Source organism: Engystomops pustulosus, chromosome 1 (genome assembly GCF_040894005.1).
Source record: "Engystomops pustulosus chromosome 1, aEngPut4.maternal, whole genome shotgun sequence".
Classification (NCBI taxonomy): Eukaryota; Metazoa; Chordata; class Amphibia; order Anura; family Leptodactylidae; genus Engystomops; species Engystomops pustulosus.
In genome coordinates, this window is record NC_092411.1 from 196,638,678 (window position 1) to 196,661,650 (window position 22,973).

Sequence of the window (22,973 nt, forward strand, 5' to 3'; positions counted from 1 at the left end):
CTGCGCTGCCTCTCCAGCCAGGATCTCGCGAGAGCTCTGACGTCACTGAGTTCTCACGAACCGGACCTGCAAAAAAAAAAGGAGGGGGGAGGATGATTATGTGGTCATACGCAGGTAGCGCCCCCTCGGCTTCTATCGCTCACTGCTCTGAGAACACGACTCGGCTTTATTTATCCCTATCACTTCACATTGCTCAGCCCACACACTCCCTGTATACAGTATATTTACACAGCTACAGCTCTAGCGCCTCTCCTTTTCGTCAGACACGGACCACGAGGTCCCCGCGTAGTCTCCCCGCGGGCCCCAATCTCTGCGTGTCCCGTGCGATGGCCTCTGCCTCCCGCTTTAGCCGCTCTACGCCCCGCCTCTAACGTTCATGTGATCGCCACGTGCACGCCCCTGTGGCCGCGGTGGGAGTTGTCGGGCTCGCGCATAGTTGGGGTCAGGTGAGGAGAAGAACCGGGAACGTGCGGTACCTGAGATTACTGGGGCTTTCTCCTCATGTCACCACTTTATGAAACTCCACACATTTTCATACTGTAGCGCATCTTCATACAAAATATTATTTTGGACGGGCTCTCTGTTGTCTGTCTGGTCATCAGTCACAGTATAAAGCCTCATTCACATAACCATTTGGGGGATGTATATGCGGCCACATATATATCCCCATAGATGGCAATGGTGGCACCGTACACAGGGAAAACGCGCAAGCGCATGATCTTCCCCTCGTATACGGCCATGGAGAAGGGAAGAATGAGCAGCGTCCTGCTCACCACTGTATGGAAGGGGTTTGGGCCTCATGGCGCATTCACATGATGCGTTGCGATGTGCGTTGCGTTTTTGATGCATTCTACTGGCTTCAGCCTTGATTACATTCTAAGGTTACATTACGTTTTAGCAGATGCAGTGGACACGCAATGTAACCTCAGCATGTCATCAAGGCTAACGCCTGTGGAATGCATCAAAAACGCAACGCATTGTGTGAATGCGCCCTGAGGAGAGATCCTGGGAGCCTCAGGGCGCGTTCACACGTTCCGCTAGCGCCGTGTTCATAACGCGACGCTAGCGCACAGGGGGCGGAGTTTGGTGTGATCACATATGTGTTTCCAGAGAAACGCATGCGATCGGGTTATCAATCGCATGCGTTTCCCGGGAAACGCATATGCGATCAGCCCGAGCCCCGCCCACTGTACGCTAGCGTTGCGTTATGAACGCGACAATAGCGGAACGTGTGAACGCGCCCTCAGGAGAACATTCTGGACTATAGCCTCTTGCAAAAGTTTCTCCAGACCAAGAAGAGGGGGGTACTGTCACGGGGGTTTCTGCGACCTTGGCTGCCACCGCGGACAAGTCGCACCTGTGGAACGACCTGGTGGCACCATGCCGCAGCAAGACGAACCCACTTTCCGGAGGGCTCTGGTGAAAACCGGGTGACACTTAGACTCCGATCCCAGGTGTTGACTTGTGTCATTGTCTGCGGTGGTCCAGGGGGTTCACTACCCCAGAAGCCTGACAAGCTCATCAGCATATGACCTTTTGTGTGATGATATTTTGTTAGAGAGGCAACTGGACACTTAAAGGGGTATTCCCATCTGGGCATTTACATATAATTCAATTCATTTGCCACATGTAAACATTTCTTCAATTGGATGCTATTAAAAAAAATGTTCCTGTGTGAAGATAATTTCTCATAAATGTAGTCATGTTGTCCCTTAGAAACGTGTTGGCTTCCTCGGATATGACCATCTCTATTGTGTCCTGCCTGACTTCCTGGCTTCAGCGGTGATTACTACAGGATGGCTGTGGGACATGCAGTAACTCCCACCCTTTGTGTCTTTGTGCAATCCCTCCAGCAGAGGTGGCCGTATCCGAGGAAGCTATCTCATTTCTAAGGGACTATATTACTACATTTATGAGAAATTATCTTCACACGGGTAAATTTTATTTAATAACATCCAATTGAAAAAATGTTTATACATGGCAGATAAATGAAACTGAATGTGAATGCCCAGAAATAGTTTACCCCTTTAATACTACATATGTGGCATTTTGTAATTCTATCCTTGGCCAAATTGGCCAGCATATGGCCAGATTTATTTCCGAATCTATGAAATTTAGCCTCCTGCTGTGTCCTAGTAAACTATTCTCTTCTATCTGCCCAGAGGTCAAAGACTGATGTAGCTATCAACCAAGCAGTATTGTTGTGTTCAGTATAGGAAGAAAGATATGTGGGTCAGGGGTCTAATGACTGAGGTTGCAGGGTGTGCGACCATGCCCAGTGCTGGGGTGGGTCCACATCTGCCTGAGGTAGGTGCGGGACCCCTCCAGCTCCCATGAAAGAAAGTTCTCAAATTGTCTCCCCTAGTGATGTTTACACAATAAAGATTATTTTAACCCCTTACTTTACAATTTTACAGTTTTATTGCTGTTTAGCTCCTATAACAAAGTGATGTTAAATGTAAAATTCCAGAGTGTGGGTGGAGACTCTCTAAGCACGAATTGCTATGAATTGCTGTGTGCTGACATTGTGCTTAGATTATCAGGGACAGGACTTATCTACACGTTCATTTAACTTCAGGAGATTCTACTAGTCACCTATAACACACACAGTGTTATAGCTCTGATGTATGCCTCCCTCCCTGATAAAGACCTTAACTTGCCTGCTAGTAGAGTAAGTCTCTGCACACTACTGCTTGCTGACAGGAAGTGTCTGTGCCTCAGCTAGTCTTGTAATGTGGGGGGAGGGGCAGGAGGCGGAGAGCACTGCAATGTACAGACAAGAGAAGCTATTCATGAGAAGAATATGATTATAGTCTGAAGAGTGTAAACACTGGGAATGATAGACTGATAGAGGCAGGACTGATAAAGGCAGGTTGAAATTATATCTGTATTTTTGTTAATAACATTGAATTAAAGAATGTGTTATTTTGTTATCCTGAGTATATTTAAGAATCTTGTCTTCATGGTAATACCCCTTCAAGGAAGCAGTGGTGCCGATGTTGGCACCGTCATCAGCACCACACTGGCAGCCTCAAAAAAAGACTGCATCTTATGGAGGCCACCAGCAGAGTTCTTTACTGGCAGCCTCTCCATGACCCAGGTGTGCATGATGCCGTCATCACACATGTCTGCATATACCTGTGAAGGAGTGGCAGGAGAGGAGCAGCAGGACCAGAAGAGAAAGCAGGTAGGCAAATACTGAATTTATTATTTGTTTGGTGAGCATTGATAAGGGGGTGCTGTTATTAATTGTATACAACAGGTGCTGAGATTATTATTTGACTGGGAATGGTGTTATCAATTATATATGACTATGAATATTCCTGTGAATATTTTATTTTTTTTAATGAGCTTTGTTAAGGGTGTCCTGTTATTAATTTTATATAATGGGGCTGCTGTTATTATTCATGACGGGGGCTGCTGTTATTTAATCTCAAATGACATGGGGTTGTTATGTGTTATTAAGCAGCCAGTGAGGGACATTGTAGTTATCCAGCGGATACTATACTGTAACAACTGTGATATATTTTTAGTGGCACAGTGTGGAGATGTGTGGAAAGCAGCTGAAAAATCCTGCAGAGACGGCTAGGAGAAGTCATTGTGGCACGGACCTGAAATGTGATTGGACCCTCCAAGCTACAAGGATCTCCAGGGGTGAGCTGTACCGGACTTTTTTCAATATATTTGCTTTTGTCATATTTGTACTCACTACACGTACAGATTTATGTGTATATATTTTTAACAAGTGTATATAGTACAGTAGATGTGGACATAGTTAGGGTTTTGTGTATATGGTACCCGACACAAAGTTTGCACAGGTCATTCCCAAAAGGTGATAATAATAGATACTTCAATTTATTGTTGGGAGAAGGTGAAGGAAATATTAAGGATTAAAGGTTGTGTAGATTTTAAACCAATTTGGGATAATGTAGCTATAAGAGGGCAAAGGATTTTGGGTTATGGGGGTTGGATTGAACACGGTTTGAAATATATATCACAGTTTTTTAATGAAGGAAGATTTAAAACCTTTGTAGAATGAATACAATATTGATAATAAGGAGGTGTTTTTATATATAAGACGGATTTGTAGGCACGTGAAATATGCACAAAAAGAGCACTATAAAAAGTTGTAATAAATGTTAAACACACTATCTAATGTTTATAATTATTAACACAGGAACAGATAAAAAAAAATCAATTTTAGGTGTATACCCAAATGGAATAAAGAGTTGGGGCAACATATAGATGGGGAAGAAGTACGGAGATATGTGATGTAGATGCCCATACTGGTTCTGAAAAATGGATCACATATACCGTATATTCCGGCATATAAGACGACCTGGTGTATAAGACGACCCCCCTACTTTCCTGTTTAAAATATAGAGTTTAAGATATATTCGCCGTATTCGCCCTTTTCCAACGCATACAAAACACCGGTAAAAATTTTTAAAAAAAAACTGATTTGAATTTAACATGGTCTTTTTTTTAATTTAAATTCTTATGACATGCAGGTATATAGCAGGAAAATTGTCGCTCATAAACATACGGCATACAACAACAACATTACCATCGTCCATTTTACTGTAAATGTTACCATACTGTACCTTAAATTTTTATTTTATTAAATATTCCATGCCATATATTCCAAATGCAATGAAAATGGTGAAAAAACGCATTTGCGCCATTTTCTTGTGGGCTTGGATATTACGTCTTTCACTGAGCGCCCCAAATGACATGTCTACTTTATTCTTTGGGTCGGTATGATTAAGGGGATACCAAATTTGGATAGGTTTTGTAATGTTTTCATACATTTACAAAAATGAAAACCTCCTGTACAAAAATTATTTTTTTGATTTTGCCAACTTCTGGAGCTAATAACTTTTTTATACTTTTGTGTACGGAGCTGTGGGTGGTGTCATTATTTGCGAAATTTGATAATATTTTCAATGATATCATTTTTAGGTCTGTATGACCTTTTGATCACTTTTTATAGATTTTTTTATATTTTTCAAAATGGCAAAAAAGTGCCATTTTCGACTTTGGGCGCTATTTTCCGTTACGGGGTTAAACGCATTGAAAAACCGTGATCACATTTTGATAGATCGGGCATTTTCGGACGTGTCGATACCTGATGTGTTTATGATTTTTACTGTTTATTTATATTTATGACAGTTCTAGGGAAAGGGGGGTGATTTGAAATTTTAGGTTTTTTTATTATAATTTTTTTTTAAAACTTTTTTTAATTTTATTAATACTATATTTCAGACTCCCTAGGGTACTTTAACCCTAGGTTGTCTGATCGATCCTACCATATACTGCCATACTACAGTATGGCAGTATATGGGGATTTTCCTCCTCATTCATTACAATGTGCTTCTGAAGACCCGAGGCTACCATGGAGAAGGATCGAGGCTGCCGGCAGCTTTGCCGGCAGCCCACCCTGTGAAAACACCCGCGATTGGTGTTACCGGTAAGCCTTTGCTGCAATATGCAGCAAAGACTTACCGGCTATGGAGAGGGCTCAGCCCGTGAGCCCTCTCCATGCAGCGCGACCCGACCGCCGATGTGAATACACGGCGGGCGGTCGGGATTACCGGAGTATAAGACGACCCCAGAGAAGACAGAAGATTTTTCTGTCTTCAAAAGTCGTCTTATACGCCGGAATATATGGTAATTACATGATATTTTATAATACACAGTGTGACAGATATCATATTTCTCTCCAGACGCCATCTTGTTCACCCAACGCCATCTTTTTCACGGTCAGCAATCTCATGATTCAGACACCATTTTGTGTAATCTGCCTGCTCATCTGCCTCCTGTTATTCTCTTCTTGCTTCAGCTTTGTCAATCTTGTTTTGACAACTAGAGACCCTTCATAGTACATTTAATGATAACACCATTGAGAACAAGGTTTCTAGAAGAAACGATGCATTGAGTACATCAACATTATTTTAGGGAAAATAGCCTAAGTGGGGTGCTTAAAGTATATTCAAGCTAGCCTTTAGCATTTCAGTATTTTATCACCTTTGCAAAGCATTTTTGTTTTCTATATACACTGCTACGTGGAATAAAGTGTGATTTGAGTGCAGCTTATGACCGGTGTGTGTATTTCTATTATACTCCCTCATCCATGGCAGCAATTTTGTTTTCACTTTCAACAACTAATTTGCAGATCACCTTAGAATTGTTGTATCCCTGGATAAAAATCTCTAACACACAGGGGCACAATTACTTACCTGGTCCCTGTGTGATCCCCGATCCGGACTGTCCGGCGAGGATGATTCATGCAGATTGTGTGCCCGATTTCCTCCATGTGTCGCTTCACCGATCGGGTCCGCCGGAGTGCACCATCTTCCTCCTGGTGTATGTAAGTGCATGGCTTGCGAGACAAATTTAATCCGTCTTATTGTCGGCAGAGCCCCCCCCCCCCCCCCTGATTTGTGTTGTGTGAAAGCCAGTGCGATTGCAACACAAAAGGATCACGTGCGACCTAAACCACAGCGCGATCCCCGTAAAGTCGGGAAACCTGACGAAAATGCGGCCACGGGACCCTTAGTAAATAAGCCCCCTAGGCTTCACAGAACACCAGAATAGTTGTTTAAAATAGGGTATAGAGATGACGATATAGGGGGGATGTATTTAGTGTGATAAATCACATTTTTTATTTTTTTTTTATTTGTTTTTATTGGCAGTAAGAGTACAAATAAAGAGCAGGAGCGCAGTCCTTGTAACATTGCGTACAAACAAACATAAACCGTAATAAGTGACAAAATATACCAGCATGTACCGTATATCCTCGTGTATAAGCCGAGTTTTTTTGTGCTGAAAAACCTCCCCTCGGCTTATACACGAGTCAATACTTGTAAAAAAAAATTAATTAAATATGGACTAAAAAAAATAAACCGGTGGCTCCGATGTCATCGCGGCTGCTCTTCTGGCTTCCCGGCTCCTCTTCTTGCTTCCGCGCCGTATTCTGTCTTCTTTAACATCGTGCTGCGCGGGAGAGAACAGTTGCGGCGCCCAACACGATGTTAAAGTAGACAGGAGACGGCACGGAAGCAAGAAGAGGAGCCGCGATGACATCAGGGGAGCAGCGCTGCGCATCGGGGCCACCGGAGGGTGAGTAAATAAGTTTTTTTTTTTAAATTCTGGGCTGACTGTATACTACTGGGGGCACGCTGTATACTACTGGGGGCACGCTGTATACTACTGGGGGCACGCTGTATACTACTGGGGGCACGCTGTATACTACTGGGGGGCAGGCTGGGGTGGCTGTATACTACTGCGGGCATGCTCTATACTACTGGGGGGCAGGCTGGGGTCGCTGTATACTTCTGGCGGCAGGCTGGGGTGGCTGTATACTACTGGGGGCAGACTGGGGTGGCTGTATACTACTGGGGGCAGGCTGGGGTGGCTGTATAATACTGGGGGCAGGCTGGGGTGGCTGTATACTACTGGGGGCAGGCTGGGGTGGCTGTATACTGCTGGGGGCAGGCTGGGGTGGCTGTATACTGCTGGGGGCAGGCTGGGGTGGCTGTATACTACTGGGGGCAGGCTGGGGTGGCTGTATACTACTGGGGGCAGGCTGTATACTACTGGGGCAGGCTGTATACTACTGGGGGCAGGCTGTATACTACTGGGGGCAAGCTGTATATTATAGGGGGCTGGCTGGCTATATACTTGGCTGGGTCTGTGACCAATGCATTTCCCACCCTCGGCTTAGACTCGAGTCAATAGGTTTTCCCAGTTTTTGGTGGTAAAATTAGGGGTCTCGGCTTATACTCGGGTCGACTTATACTCGAGTGTATACTGTAACCTTTGGTGTATCTCTTCGTGTATACGCTCCAGCTCCCTTCACACTCTCACCATTTTTATGTAATTTAGAAACAGAAACAAAACCATTAGGGAGTCCTTAGACTCAATTAAGTGCCCGTAAGGAACTCCCCAAAGAAACAAAGGGAGGGGAGCAAGAGGGAGTAATAGGATGAGGGGAGTGAGGGAAAGGGATAGAGAGGGGTAGCCAAGTAGGTGGATAGGAGGAGGCGCCCAGGCCGGGTGGCAGGAGGACAACTGAAGCAGTCCGGAGAGGGGATCACCTCAGGTCCTTATAAAAGTTGTCTGTACTCAGCAGATTGCTGGAAGAGGATCCATGGTTGCCAGGTTTTGCTGAATTTCGCACAGGTGCCGTGCAAGGAAGATGTGAGGTCTTCCATACGCATGATATCATTTACTTTGTTAACCCACATAGTTATTGTTGGAGGATTGGTTTGTTTCCACAGTGCTGGAATGCAGGAACGAGCAGCCATTATTAGAAAACGCAGTACTGATCTCTTGTATGTTTGCGTCGAAACATCACAGTGATGGAGAAGTAAGAGAGGAGGATCCAGTCTCACAGAGTCTCCAAAGATCAAGGATATGCAGTGTTGCAAGTTCTGCCCAAATGGGGCAACAGCCCGACAAGACCAGAACACATGAAGGAAGGATCCTTCCTCTTCTCTGCATCTCCAGCATGTGGGGGACACCAGCGGGAAGATCATGTGTAATCGAGTAGGTACCCTATACCACCTAGCCATGAGTTTATACAGCGCTTCCTGGTATCTCGAGCTAAGGTGCAGTGGCAAAGTTCGAAAATGCGCTCCTTCTGTTCAGGTGTAAGTGTGACATTTAGGTCTGTTTCCCATTGCCTTAAAAACTGAGGACCAGGGTCATCGGGTACGGATAGGAGACATGAATAGGAGGAGGAGAGCGTATGTCGTACAGTCCCAGTGCTGGAACAAAGGCTTTCGAATGAGGTTTGATTTTTAGAAAATTGGGAACAAGGAGGAAGAGAAGTTAAATAGTGTCGTAATTGCTGAGCCCTCCATGTCCCAAGTGGGCATGGATCTGAAATTTCCATGAGCTGCTGAGTCGTTAACCAAGCTGAGTCTCTGCTGACTTGTTTAGCCCTAAACTTGCCCGCCCACCTCCATTGGTTAAATACAGGGTCGTCACAACCCGGGCTAAAGTCAGGATGTCCCAACACTGGTGTCAGCGGGGAGTGTTTGGGCAGTAGTCTTTCCCTGACGGCCTCTAATTGGCAATGAGAGAAAGTTGGGCCAATCGTAGGGTGTGATTTTAAAGCTGCATTCCTTTCTATAGACAGCCATGGTAGCACTTGTAGTGGGATTGTCATGTAGGACTGCTCCAGCCGCACCCAAGGTTTCAGGTCTGTGTTACTACACCAATCAAGGACTCTGGCCAAATGAGCAGCCGTATGATAACCCTTGAAGTCCAGCAACCCAATCCCCCCCCATATCTTTGGGCGATATAGAGTGGTACGCTGAATCCTGGCGGGTTTACCCGCCCAAATGAGTTTATGTTGGATGCCATTCAGGGAGCGAAAGTAGGCTTTTGGCAATTTGATGGGTAGTGCTTGAAAAAGATAGAGAAGACGCGGGAGTATGTTCATTTTGAATATGGCGCATCTGCCAAACCATGAAAAAATGCCTTTGGTCCACCTGGAGCAGTCCTCCTGTACTCTCTTAAGAATGGGTAAGAAGTTAAGCGTGTAGAGCTTGGATAAATCGGCTGACAATTGAGTCCCCAAGTAAGTAATGCTTTGTGAAGCCCACTTAAAATTAAAGGACCCTCTTAGTGTCTCAACCAGGGCCTCTGGGAGAGAGACATTGAGGGCCTCGGATTTGGACCAATTAATGCGGAAATTAGACAATTGGGCAAACACCTGTATTTCCTTCATTAGGTTAGGGAGAGAGATCTGGGGGTTAGTTAGGAAGAAAAGTAGATCGTCGGTGTAAGCCGCTATCTTGTATTTAATTCCTTGGGTCTCTAATCCAGAAATATCTTGATTGGCTCTTATGTGTCGGGGGAAGGGTTCTAAAGAGAGCACAAAGAGTAGAGGAGACAACGGGCATCCCTGTCTGGTACCATTTCGTATCTCAAAGCTGTCCGAAAGAGTGCCATTCACGCGGATGGAGGCTGAGGGGCTGGAGTAAAGAGACATGATCCAACGAAACATTTTGACATGTAAGACCAGTTTACTCTATCAAAGGCCTTTTCTGCATCCGTAGATAGGAGCATAAGTGGGATATGTTCCATTTGGGCCTTGTATATCAAGTTAATGGTTTTTTTGGTATTATCCCTGGCTTCCCTTCCCAAGAGGAAGCCAGCCTGATCTAAGTGAATGGAGCTCAGGAGTAGGGGAGCGAGTCTCATTGCCATAACTTTCCCAAACAGCTTGAGATCTTGGTTCAGCAGCGAAATTGCTCGATAATTTGAGCATTGGGGAGCATCTTTTCCTGGTTTAGGTATGACAGCTATGATCGCTCCCAGCGCATCCTTAGGAAGTGAGGCTCCCAAAGCTATCTCATTGAAAGCCTTTGTCCAGTGTGGTTCAAGGAGACCAGAAAACTTCTTGTAGTACGGTAAAGAGAAGCCATCAGGCCCAGGGGCTTTACCTGATTGAGTCTCCTTAAGGGCCAGTTGGAACTTTAAGTCGGTAATTGGGGCTTCTAGAGCTTCTGCCTCCCTCCTCCTCAGAAAGAGATGGTAGGGAAGAGTCAGATAGGTAAGTTTGGATTCTATTTCGTAATGCATTTTGGGTTGTGTGAGACTGGTCAAGATTGTATAGGGATTGATAATAGTCACGGAAGGTTGCCGCAATGTCCGAGTTTAAGTGTTTAGGGAGTCCCGAGGGTGTCATGATTTTTGGAATGTATGTACGCGAGCGTTGGATACGTAATGCTCTGGCTAGGGATCTGCCAAATTTGTCGCTGTACTGATAGAAGTGCCGACGACGCTTCGCTAGGATTCCTTTTTGCTTTACCGACTAAAAGTGTTTTAAGGGAGTCACGTGCTTCAAACAGGGAGTTTCGAAGATCATCAGTAGGTGTACGCTTGTGTGACGTCTCTAGTTCCCTAATTTTATCTAGTAGGGTAGTTATCTCTTTAGCCCTTTCCCGTTTTCGCCTGGCACCGTGTGTAATGAGTAAGCTGCGGGTGTTATGCTTATGGCCTTCCCAAGCAATACACGGGTCGATCCCCTCTTCTGTGGTCCTGGTAAAATGCGTCTGTAGGGAATGATAAATCACATTTTTGATATATCACTTTGTTTAGATTCATTGGTGGGAATCCTTGAATATTTAAAAAATATCAGTGTTAAAAATGAGGATGAGGGGGGAGTGGCCTGACTGAGATGCCGAGCAGACTTGCCTAAGCTGAGCTCCGTGCCTAGCCGAGCTAAAGGGGGTTGAAACAACCATACATGGGGAAATTTGGCACCAGGAGGGCTTCCAGTCGTTTGAGAGACCAATCACCTCACTCCACGTCGACATTCAACCGCTTCTCTCCACTGCAAGACCTACCACCTTCCGACTGGGAGTCCGCGACTCAACTCCCTGCGAGCGGCCATCTTGCGCTCCACCTGAAGTAAAACAAAATACACCGGCAGCCGTTCGTCCTGCGAAAGGTAAAGAAAACCTCCAAACCAAAGGTGGGAATACTCACCGAGTGCACTCTACCAGGCCTCTCTCCTATCTATCGGTGAGCATACTACCCCCACCTAAGTCTTCAAACCATGTACACTCCCAGGGCAGTGGGAGACCACGTTCTCTGCAACGCCAGCGCGTAGCACAATGGCTCCGCCATTAAAAGACCCCCGGGCCCTCCTCCCAGACCCTATATGAAACCCCAAGAAAAGGCCCCAATGGGGTGAACACCCCGATACAAAGTCCCGCAACAAAGCGCCCACTATTCAACGAGAGTGATGGGGCCCTGGGCCTTCATATCCTGCACACCAGGGGGAACGTGCGAGACCGACAGTTGGAGTTACCCAGCCTGACCTACCATCTCCAGAAGCAGCAGTCCACGCTCTCCAGGGACATCCAGAACTACAAGTTTTATTGGCCCTACTCCCATCCAAGCGAGACATGGACACACTAGCATCAGACCTTAAAGGGCCATGGCGCCAAGACCTGCAACAGGTCCAAGTGGAGCATATTGCAGCAAAGGCTTACCGGTAACACCCGTGATCGGTGCCGGCACCGATCGCGGGTGTTTTCCTGCTGATCGCCACCGGCAAAGGATCGTCGCTCCCCGTGACGTCATCGGGGACCTGCAATCCGTCGCCATGGTAGCGCCGGGTGTCACGAAGACCCGAAGCTACTTCGGGTTAACCCATTCATTACAATGTGCTATCAGTACATGGTAATGTATGAGGAGTAAAATCCCCATATACTGCCATACTGTAGTATGGCAGTATATGATAGGATCGTACAGACACCCTAGGGTTAAAGTACCCTAGGGAGTCTGATAAATAGTAAAAATTAAAAAAAAGTTTTTAAAAAAAATTATAATAAAAAAACCTAAAAATTCAAATCACCCCCATTTCCCTAGAACTGATATAAATATAAATAAACAGTAAAAATCATAAACACATTAGGTATCGCCGCGTCTGAAAATGCCCGATATGTCAAAATATAATAACAGTTTTTCACTGCCCTTAACCCCGTAACGGAAAATCGCGCCCAAAGTCGAAAATGAAGCTTTTTTGCCATTTAAAAAAAAATAAAAAATTCTATAAAAAGTGATCAAAAGTTCGTACAGTCCTAAAAATGATAACATTGTAAACGTCATCAAAATCCGCAAAAAACAGCACCACCCTCAGCTCCATACACCAAAGTATAAAAAAGTTATTAGCGCCAGAAGATGGCAAAATCCCCCCCAAAAAATTTGCACAGGTGGTTTTAATTTACCGTAATCGCACCGACCCAAAGAATAAAGTAGACCTGTCATTTGGGGCGTACAGTGAAATCCGTAAAATCCAAGCCCACAAGAATACGGCACAAATGCTTTTTTTACCAATTTCACTTCATTTGGATTTTTTTCCCGTTTCCCAGTACACGGCATGGAATATTAAATACCACCATTTTGAAGTGTAATTTGTTACGCAGATAATAAGCTGTCACGCAGCTCTGTACATGGAAAAATAAAAAAGTTACAGAATTTTGAATGTGGGGAGTGAAAAATGAAAAAGGGCTGTGGCGGGAAGGGGTTAATACTTTATAATATTGCTCTTGTCATAACCACCTGCCCCCATAGGTGTAACTGTAGTAAGATACAAACAAGTACAAACAAGATCTAAACAAGTACCTTTTCCTGCCCTGTTGTTCACCTGGGTTATTTTTTGTGTTCCTTTCTCATCCTTTTACACTTTACCCTAACCCCTTACCTTCCCTAATATCTTCCTTCCCCCCTTGTTCCCCGCCCCCCTTATTCCCTCATCTCAATGAAACCAAGTTCAATCCCTAGCATTTGGGGTACCCGTGTATGGGAAAAGATCCCTACTCCCCATCGAAAATGACCACGGCATCCACGCTCCCTTTAAGATAGCATCCTTTAATGCCAAAGGCCTAAATGTACAAGAAAAACGCTCGAGGCTCTTTACTCTTTCCACAAGCAGAGAGTTCACATTTTGTGTCCAAGAGACTCACTTTAAGACAGACCATATGCCAAAGATCAACAGTAAACATGACCCCACACAGCTCCACTGTACTAACCCCGGAGAGTAAATCCAGGGGAGTCTCGGTATTTATACACAAATCTGCCCATTTCACAGTCTTAAAATCAAAGCTCAATACTAAGGCCGGATACCTTTTTTTAATATGTGATATTCCGGGCTCTGAATACACCATTGCCAACAAATATAGCCCAAACATTGACCAGACAAACTTCCTACTTAAGACTCTAGAGGACCTGACGGAATTTACGAGGGGTTCCCTTATCGTCTGTGGTGATTTTAACCTAGCCATTAACCCCCTCATTGACACCTCAGCAGACAAATCCTCTGTGTCATATGGTAAGCTCAATCGCTTGCGTAAACTTCTTCACTCCATGCAATTATGCTACATATGGCAGTTGCACCATCCAGAGGATAGGGATTACACATTCTATTCCCAAGTACATAATTCTTATAGTAGGATTGACTATATATACCTACAGCACAATCTACTCTCATCTCCCCTGAGCTCCGATATTGGCCCGATCATCACCTCGGACCACGCCTCTGTAAAGTGTACCCTCTCCCTACTAGAAGATAGACGCTCCCCTTTTAACTAAACAAATCTCTCCTCCAAGATCAACTTTGCCTCACAGAATTGAAAAAAGTCACTAACCAGTTACACTTGGATCACCAACAGGATGTTACACTCCTAGCCTTCAAATGGGAAATCCTGAAGCGCAACTTGAGAGGCATCCGCCAAACTCAAATTTCTTTAGACCACTCTCCACGACCTTGAGGTTAAACATAAACAAAATGTATAACTTGCAACCCTACAGGAGCTCACGGCAGTAAGACACCAAGTCAACACTTTCTTGGAAGCTAAACAGAAATTATCTAAACACCTATGCTCCCACTCTTTTTATGAGTGTGGAAACAAACCAAGCCGGTTACTAGCCAAGGTCATACATAAGAGATGGGTATATGGCGGTCTTTTATAAAACTATGCTGCAGGAGATCTCCCCAAGCCTTCTAGCCACATTCAATGCAGTCTCCCCATCCAACCCTCTTCCACCATGCTCACATAACTGTTATCCCCAAAGAAGGGAAAGACCCTCAACTCTGCCCTAGCTACAGGCCTGTCTCACTCGTCAACACAGACACCAAAATCTATGCAAAAATGATAGCTTGTAGACTCTCTAGACTCCTGGAGGGCCTGGTTCACCCTGACCAAGTTTATACCCGCTAGAGAGGCCAGGGATAATACCCTGAAGTCCTTCTCTCTGATACACCAGACATCTCGGGAATCACAATAGGCGACCACGAATATAAACGATGAATGATGTTCTCTTATACTTAACCAACCCGGGCACATCATTACTTCCGCTCATGAAGGTCCTCGAAACATTTGGTCACTTCAGCATCCATAAGATTAACATATCCTAAAGTGTGGCGATGGAGCTGGGCCTCTCAGACACAGAAACACAAGATCTACGTTCGAGATTTCCCTTTACTTGGCAACACAAGGCCATCACTTCATAGTTTATAAGTTTAAAAAAAGACACTTGTCCATCAAGTTCAACTAAGGAAGGGAAGGGATTAGATGAGGAAGGGATTTAGGGGAAACAATTCTATACAATATAACCATGTTATTTAGGTGTAAAAAGGCATCTAGACCCTTCTTGAAGCTCTCTGCTGTCCCTGCTGTGACCAGCCCCTGTGGCAGGCTATTCCACAGATTGACAGTTCTCATAGTAAAAAAGCCTTCTGGTGACTAAACCTCGATTTCTCCAAACGCACACAGTGCCCCCTCATCTTTTGATTTGATTTAATCTGAAACAACTCACCACCATATTTTTTGTATGGACCATTCATATATTTATATAAAATAATCATGTAACCTCGTAGTAGTCTCTTTTCCAGACTAAATAAATATAGTTGTTTTAATCTTTCCTCATAACTCAGACCCTCCGTACCGCTTATCATTTTATCATTTTTGTGGCTCTACGTTGAATTTATCTAGGTGTTCAAATCCCTTCAGACCTTAAATCCACATATGCACTAAACTATGACACCTTCTTACAAAGCACAAAAAGGGAATTAGCTAACTGGAGATCCAAACAGCTGTCCTGGGTGAGGAGAGTTAACTGTATCAAGATGACCACATTACCAAGGCTCTTATACCTCTTCCAGAAAATCCCGCTAGCATTACCCAAATTATTATTTCAGAAACTCAGTCTTCTCAACAAATTCCTCTGGTCCGACTCTCCCCCTAGGTTAGCGAGGCCCACACTGATTATAAGAAAATTACAGGGCGGTCTGAAACTACCCGATTGCAAAAGCTATTTCCTTGCTGCTACATATACGAGGATATTAAATTGGTTTCATGACAAGAAAAATGAGGATTATCTCTCACCTGTGCCGCTAACCACCCTGCCCTGGTCTCACTTGCCCATCGTCAAAACACACCTCTCTTCGCCCCATGAATAGCAGCCTCATCTCTAGCACAGACACTTCCCACATATCTTGGGAATAAACCCAACTGCTCCAATTCTACAACAACGCCTGGGAGAGAGAACTAGGGACGACTTACGCACCAGAGGACTGTCTGAAAGCCTACAAACTTTGCCATAAAATATCTACCTCAGGCAAAGCTCAGGAAACCACCTTTAAAATCATGTCTATGTGGTACTGGACCCCGGCCAAGCTAAACGCCATATACTCCACTAGCCCTGTGGAGTGTTGGAGATGCCGACAAAGTGTAGGTAACATGCTTCATATATGGTGGGAATGTCCAGTTTTACAACCATTCTGGACTCGTGTTGTCAACCTGACAAACAAAGTGACAGGACACACATTGAGTAACATTGAGTATGCTCCCAATGCTTCCCTGAAGGCAAAAAGGTCCCTGGTTGGTTTCTTCTTAATCGCAGCTCGTTCTTTGAACCCCAGATTGTAGAAGTCCCCTTAGGGTACCTTCCATGTCTAATTGGTTCGCAGAGATCCTACACTTGCAGAGGATGGAGGAATTCTCAGCAGAACTGCACCGTACAGTGGAAAACCACGCCCGGATGTGGACCCCCTGGTCGGATATTGTGAACTCCCCCGACTACACCGCCTACCCTATCCTTTCCCACCCACTCTATCTTCCCCTCTTCTTCCCTCCCCTACCCCTTAGCTTGATTTGTTTGATTTTGTATGTTCAAACCAGAAGTGGTTCCGGAATAAATGTACTATGCTAACGAATCTATCTAAAACTCGCTACTGTACAAATATTCTGCTTCTGTAATTCCATCTGTTTTGTGCTTTTATGCATATAGTTTATCCTGACCTGTTAATATGTGAATCTTATGCACTAATTATATGCATTTAAATCACTTGATTCTCAATAAAGGAATTTGAAAAAAAAATTAGGATGAGAAATTGATTGGAATCAATACTGTTGTTTTGTGCAAGGTAGAGTATTTTTAATTTTTGGATATCAGGAGTTTGTCCAACGATTAGCTCTTCGAAGAATGTATGAATTAGAGAGAACTTGTTATGGAATGCAGAAACTCAAGCTATAAAAAAATGGGGAAAATGGGCACCATTTTCCGAGTTGTTTTAAGGTTTAAGGAGAACGGTTTGGTTTATTTTTCTTCATATATACCCATCCTTGGGTGGGTTGGGTTCTTTGTCACTGTGAAGGGGGGGATATATGCTCATTATATAAATTCTAATAACATTTTTTAAAAAAGGGGACACATTGTGTCTCTCATGAAAGGAAAAGAATAAACAAAAGGTAGTAGTGATGTCTTAAAGGTCCTAGGCATGTTGGATGATTCCCTGAGTGTGCAAAAGTGGAAGACTTTTAATGAAAATGGAGGCTGGCTCAAAGATAGAAAGTGGTATGCACAGACAAAAGGTTGGCTTGATGTAAGTAGACAGTTGGTTGTGAAGCTGTTGTTGAAGTCAGAATAAAGGATCCTATGACAAAAGGAAAGTAGAAAGGGTTGATTACCGGAGGCTTAGACCAGTGACTATGGAAAGACCAGAACAGAGTGACAGAAGTTCAGAAGGATGAACATGTATTAGAGGTGGCTTACATAATTCAGACTGGGTGAGAATAAATGTGTCTTCTGTTCTGGCAGCCATTTTGTTTTCCATTACAACAACTCATTTGGAGATCACCTTACAACTGAGGATGGGTGGTTGGAACCCTGGATACAATCTCTAACACTTTGATACAAAAATATCACTGGCTATTGGAAAAAAAATCTGCATTTTTTTCCAACCTTTTATATCACTAGCTGTAGCTCCTGGCATTGCCCGGGGTAGTAAATAACTGCTCTGAGCTATAACAAAATAGAATGAGTTAACAAAAAATATTTAATGTGTATCTATAGACTGTCTCAGACTATCTTTGACCGTCTCTTACTGTCACTTACTGTATCTGTCACTGACTGTCCCTTTTTTATAAACTTTTTTGACAGTCTCTTTCAGTGAATGTCTGTCTCTGACACATTCCTTTCAGTGACTGTCTGTCTCTGACACTCTCCTTTCAGTGACTGTCTGTCTCTGCCACTCTCTCATTCCAGGGACTGTCTCTCACACTCTCATTGCTGTGACTGGCTACGTCTCTGAATGTCACTTTGTTTATGGGGAGATTTTTCACAAGTGTCTGAAAGCAGAAATGCTCTTGTTGCCCATGGCAACCAATGCGAGATCAAGTTTCATTTTTGCACAGCTGATTATATCTGATCTCTGATTGGTTTCCATGGGCAACTAGAACAGTTTTACCTCAGACATTTGTGATAAATCTCCCCCTATCTCTGTATCCATCATACCTCACACTTAAGCATCTTCTACTCATTGCCTATAGTAACCAATCAAAGCTCAGAGCTCATATTAATGACCTGTGGCAGAACAGTAACCAATCACGGCTCAGCTTCCAACTTCCACAGTAGCAGCAACAGACAATGGCTCCTGTATGTAGTGGTTAATAAGTGGATTTTTGAAAGCGTGGGGTGAAAATTTCGGCTCAAAACTTAGTCTATGACGTTCCCACAGGCAGCGACTGTGCAAAATTTGGTGATTATAAATGCGACAGTACAGATTCCTTTAGCGGACATACATACGTACATACACACATACATACACTCAGCTTCATATATTAGGTACTACCCTGTTTCCCTAAAAATAAGACCGCCCCGAAAATAAGACCTAGTGCAATTTATTTCAAGTTGAGAAATATAAGGCCTCCCCTGAAAATAAGACGGCAGTCATTGTTCCACCCACGCCTACCTTAGTATTAGTAGGTCTTTTAGATACTATAATTATTATAATTTATGAGATAAAATCACTAACTGTTGCATTGCAAATGCGCTACCTGATGCTACCTGGACAAGAAGTCCTCAATGAAGGAAAGTGCTAAACATTAGAGATTGGGGGCCAAGGATTCTGATAGAAATGTTGTTAAAAGAAATTCGGCATAAAATTTAGAGGTTGGAAAGTTAAGAAAAAGTTGTTGACATAATGGTCCTTAACCCCTTAACGCCAAAGCCACTTTTCACCTTCCTGACACGGGCCATTTTTTCAAATCTGCCCTGTGTCACTATAAGTGGTTATAACTTCGGAACATTTTAACATATCCAAGTGGTTTTTTATGCATTCTCTTATTTTTGTAAGATGTTATGGGGCTTTGAACTTTAGGTACGATTTCTTTTTTCATAAAATCTTCATAAAAACACAAAACCCTGCTTTTGCAGGACCTGCTTAGATTTCAAGTCACTTTAAGAGGCCTACATAAAAGTAAATACCCCATAAATTACCCCATTATAGAAACTACACCCCTTAATGTTCGTAAAACAACTTTCATGAAGTTTGTTAACCCTTTAATTATTTTACAAGGGATAAAACAAAATCGGATGCAATTTTGAAATTTACATTTTTGATTGTGTTCTTTATAAAATGTACCAATTCTCAGTGGATAAAATACCAAAACGTTCCACAAAGTTTGATACCCAATTTCTCCTGAGTGTAACAATCCCCCATATGTGTTGGTAAACTGCTGTATGGGCAAACGCCAGGGCATTGAAGGGAAGCTGCACCATTCAGACCAGATTATGCATTGTCTCTTTTTATTGGCTATACAATCTTTTTTTTTTTTTGAAATTTGTACAATTAAGGGCTTATTTTTTTGTGACATTAGATGCACTTTACAAATACTTCATTTAAGTTGGTCATTAGCTCATTGATGAGATTTTATTAACTCTTAAATGTATGTAGGAAAAGAAATTGTAAATTTTGGTTTCCTTTCTTCTTGTATTTTTTTTGGGCCGTTCACCCTACCATAAAAATATCAGATTATCTTTATTTTATGGATCACTGCAGTTATGGTGATACCTCATTTATATAGTTTTTTATACATTTTTTACAATTTTACTGAAGAAAAACTAATTCAGAGTAAATCTCATTTATTTTCGCCATCTTTTCGGACATATAACGCTAATATTTTTTGGTTGACAGAGCTGGTTTAGGGCTTATTTTTTGTGTGTTGAGTTGTCCTCTTCAGTGATACCATTTTGGCTTACATAGCTTTTTTTGATCACTTTTTAGAACATTTTTGTGAAGGGATTTAATGAAAATTTTACTTTTTTGGCAAGTTTTTCAGGTTTTGTTTTTACGTCGCTGACCAAGCGGGTCCAATAATGTTACTGAGTTATTGTACAGATTGTTACAGAAGCGGCAATACCAAATATGTGGGTTTTTCAGCTGATTTGTGTTTTTTTTTTTACTTTATTAGCTATGTATAGGGAATGTTTGTGTTTAGTTGACTTAAACTTTATTTAATTAATTACTTTTATTAATAAATGTTTATATTAAGCGTTTTTAACAATTTTTTTTTACTTTTACAGGTTGGCTTGAAGAAGCGATCCTCTGATCGCTTGTTCAAGCTCTTCTTCACCTACAGATGTATTACACTGTATTATGTAACACACTGAGCATGTGTGTGGACCCGTTTCCCGGAAGAGGACGCGCAGCCCCGGGGCTGCCAGCAGAGGATTTGGCGGAGGAAACTCCTATCGCGGGTACTAGAGGCGGGTGCCAGAAGCATCATGTATTAATACTGCAAAATGCGGGAACGCACCTCCCGCCATGCACTATTATTACGCCAAATGTCGGGAAGAGGTTTAATAAAAATGTTTGCTTTTTGTGCATAAATACTGTGATCCGTAAATGTACCATAGATGGAATTCACATGGTTATGCTGATGAAAAATAATAATAATAATAATCGTAATTCCTTTATTTATATAGCACACACATATTATGCAGCACTACTCAGAGCGTGCCAAATCAATCCCTGTCCCCAATGGGGCTCACAATCTAATCAAACTTCCAGTTTGTTTTGGATTGTGGGAGGAAACCCACACAAACAAGGAGAAAACATACACACTCTTTGCAGATGTTGACCCAGGGACTACACAGAGCTTGTCAAATCGGTCCCTGTCCCCAATGTGGCTTACAATCTTATCAACCTTCCAGTATGTTTTGGAGTGTGGGAGGAAACCCACACAAACAAGGAGAGAACATACAAACTCTTTGCAGATGTTGACTCTGGGACTTGAATCCAGGTCCCCAGCACTAATGCTAACCACTAAGCCACCTTGCTGCCCTAATGTAAGTAATAACATGACTGCAGTTTATTAATAAATATAGATTTTTTTGTTCAACAAGAAATGTGAATTTTCTTTTATGTAAAAAGTAGACATCCCCTGATATTAAAGGACACCTGTCATCAGGTCTCTGTCACTAGTCCTGTCACCACTACCTGTTTGAGCAGCTCACAAGGATTTCATCCCAGCTTTAATCTAGTCAATTTATACATTAATCATTATAAAATCATCTTTTCTTTATTATGTGAATGAGGCTGGGCACATGGAGAGAGAAAGTGGTGTCACTCCTGTTACCCCTCCCCTCTCCTCCCCCTGTCCATGTGTAGTCTATAGTAATTTATTGCTAGTGTCTGTGCTTTATCTGCTGACATGCTGCATCCTCCTAATACACATGTGAGAGGCAGACATCAGCTACACATGAATCTGACATGTTCTGCTATAACATGGCTGCATGGAGATGTTTTATCTTTCACCTACACACACAGGCTGCAGGGAGCGCCAGCACCAGGAAGCACATGGAGGAGCCATTACAACATTATACCGCACATCATTATACAGGCTGTTAGTCAAGCACTGGGGGATGTGGCTGTGAAGCACTGAATATGATTCATTGGACATCTCACAATTTGAGAATTAAATCCCGTGCTCTGTCCACATCATTCAGATCGTCTGACGGCCCGCCCCCACCTGGAAACATTTGAAAAAACTACAAAAGTGCTGCCGCTGACCCTTAGTAAATAATTCCAACTGTGTGCTCACAGCACCGTGACAGGGTGTCACAAACCTCCATAGAGCCATGATACGGCCACAAATTGTTTTGGTGTATCATGGGACACCATTTGGCGGTGTGTATGACGCCTTAAGGTACACACACACTACGGCCATGCGGGCATACAGTGAGCAAGCACTGATGGTGGCTGCTTCTTAATCCATTTACACAGAACAACATTCCATGCTTGCCCAAAAACAACTTCTTAATAAATGTCATCTTACCTCTTCTATAGGATCCTATTTCATTCCCCCTAATATGCAGCTAGTTGTTTCTATAGAGACATCTATATTTGATTTTTTTTTATACATAAAAAACCTCTTCCCAAAATATTTGAATATGTTGACATGCGCATAACATATGTAATAGGTAAGAATTTTCTGTACCACATTTGGGGCACTTGGAGTCCATTACTTTATACATATTAGATAATCTAAATGGAGTGTAATAGATCTCATATGGGGATGGAAAAAAGTCCACATGTGTTATTTGTACTATCCAATGGAGGAAGGAGGACTTGGGCTTCCTATGTTTTGGATATTTTTTAGCATCACAAGTTAGTAGGTTGCATAATTGGTAAAGAAATAAAGGGCTATTTAGATAGGTAGAACTGATGGAAGGCACAATGGAAAATATATTTGCAGTTTTGGAGGCGGGTATTCTTAATTTAAGAATTGGGAGATTTCTAAAGTATTTACACAAAAGTTGGGGTATATTTAAAAAAAATTCTTAATATTCAGGGGTTTTTGTTAGATACCCCCTATGCAGAGCAAGATCCCTCCAAACTGTAAACCACAGCGTTACCACAACAAAAAGTAAAAAGCCAACGTACTCATAAAAAACACAATGGGGCAAATTTACTTACCCGGCCCATTCGCGATCCAGCGGCGCGTTCTCTGCTCTGGATTCGGGTCCGGCCGGGATTTAAGAAGGTAGTTCCTCCGCCGTCCACCAGGTGGCGCTGCTGCGCTGAAAGTCATCTCATCGCGCCGGAATCCACCACCTCGGGCCAGGTGAAGGTAAGCGCTCCCCAAGCGACACTTTTCGGGTTT

The 22,973-nt window shown here is 43.1% G+C and overlaps 1 protein-coding gene across 3 annotated transcripts; it reads left to right on the top strand.

The window, feature by feature from the left end:
* Positions 1-3: 3 nt before the first annotated feature.
* LOC140070702 (uncharacterized) lies at positions 4-20,698 on the top strand. Of its 3 annotated transcripts, XM_072117501.1 has the most exons (5): positions 4-446; positions 2,982-3,187; positions 3,534-3,654; positions 8,283-8,550; positions 20,392-20,698. In XM_072117501.1, exons 2-5 carry the CDS (start codon positions 3,092-3,094, stop codon positions 20,399-20,401), a joined length of 495 nt encoding a protein of 164 aa, XP_071973602.1. In that variant the 5' UTR covers positions 4-446; positions 2,982-3,091; the 3' UTR covers positions 20,402-20,698. The 3 variants fall into 3 exon arrangements, with proteins under 3 accessions (XP_071973602.1, XP_071973594.1, XP_071973613.1); XM_072117493.1 differs by lacking the exon at positions 4-446 and having other exon boundaries at positions 1,975-3,187; XM_072117512.1 differs by lacking the exons at positions 4-446; positions 8,283-8,550 and having other exon boundaries at positions 1,975-3,187.
* Positions 20,699-22,973: the final 2,275 nt, after the last annotated feature.

Bases quoted from the DNA above. Each gene is read 5' to 3' on its own strand.
- LOC140070702 (XM_072117493.1), top strand. From the start codon at position 2,918: ATGTGTTATTTTGTTATCCTGAGTATATTTAAGAATCTTGTCTTCATG. The intron at 3,188-3,533 runs GTAGGCAAATAC...ATATATTTTTAG, and splicing joins AGGACCAGAAGAGAAAGCAG to TGGCACAGTGTGGAGATGTG. The intron at 3,655-8,282 runs GTGAGCTGTACC...TTGTTTCCACAG, and splicing joins AGCTACAAGGATCTCCAGGG to TGCTGGAATGCAGGAACGAG.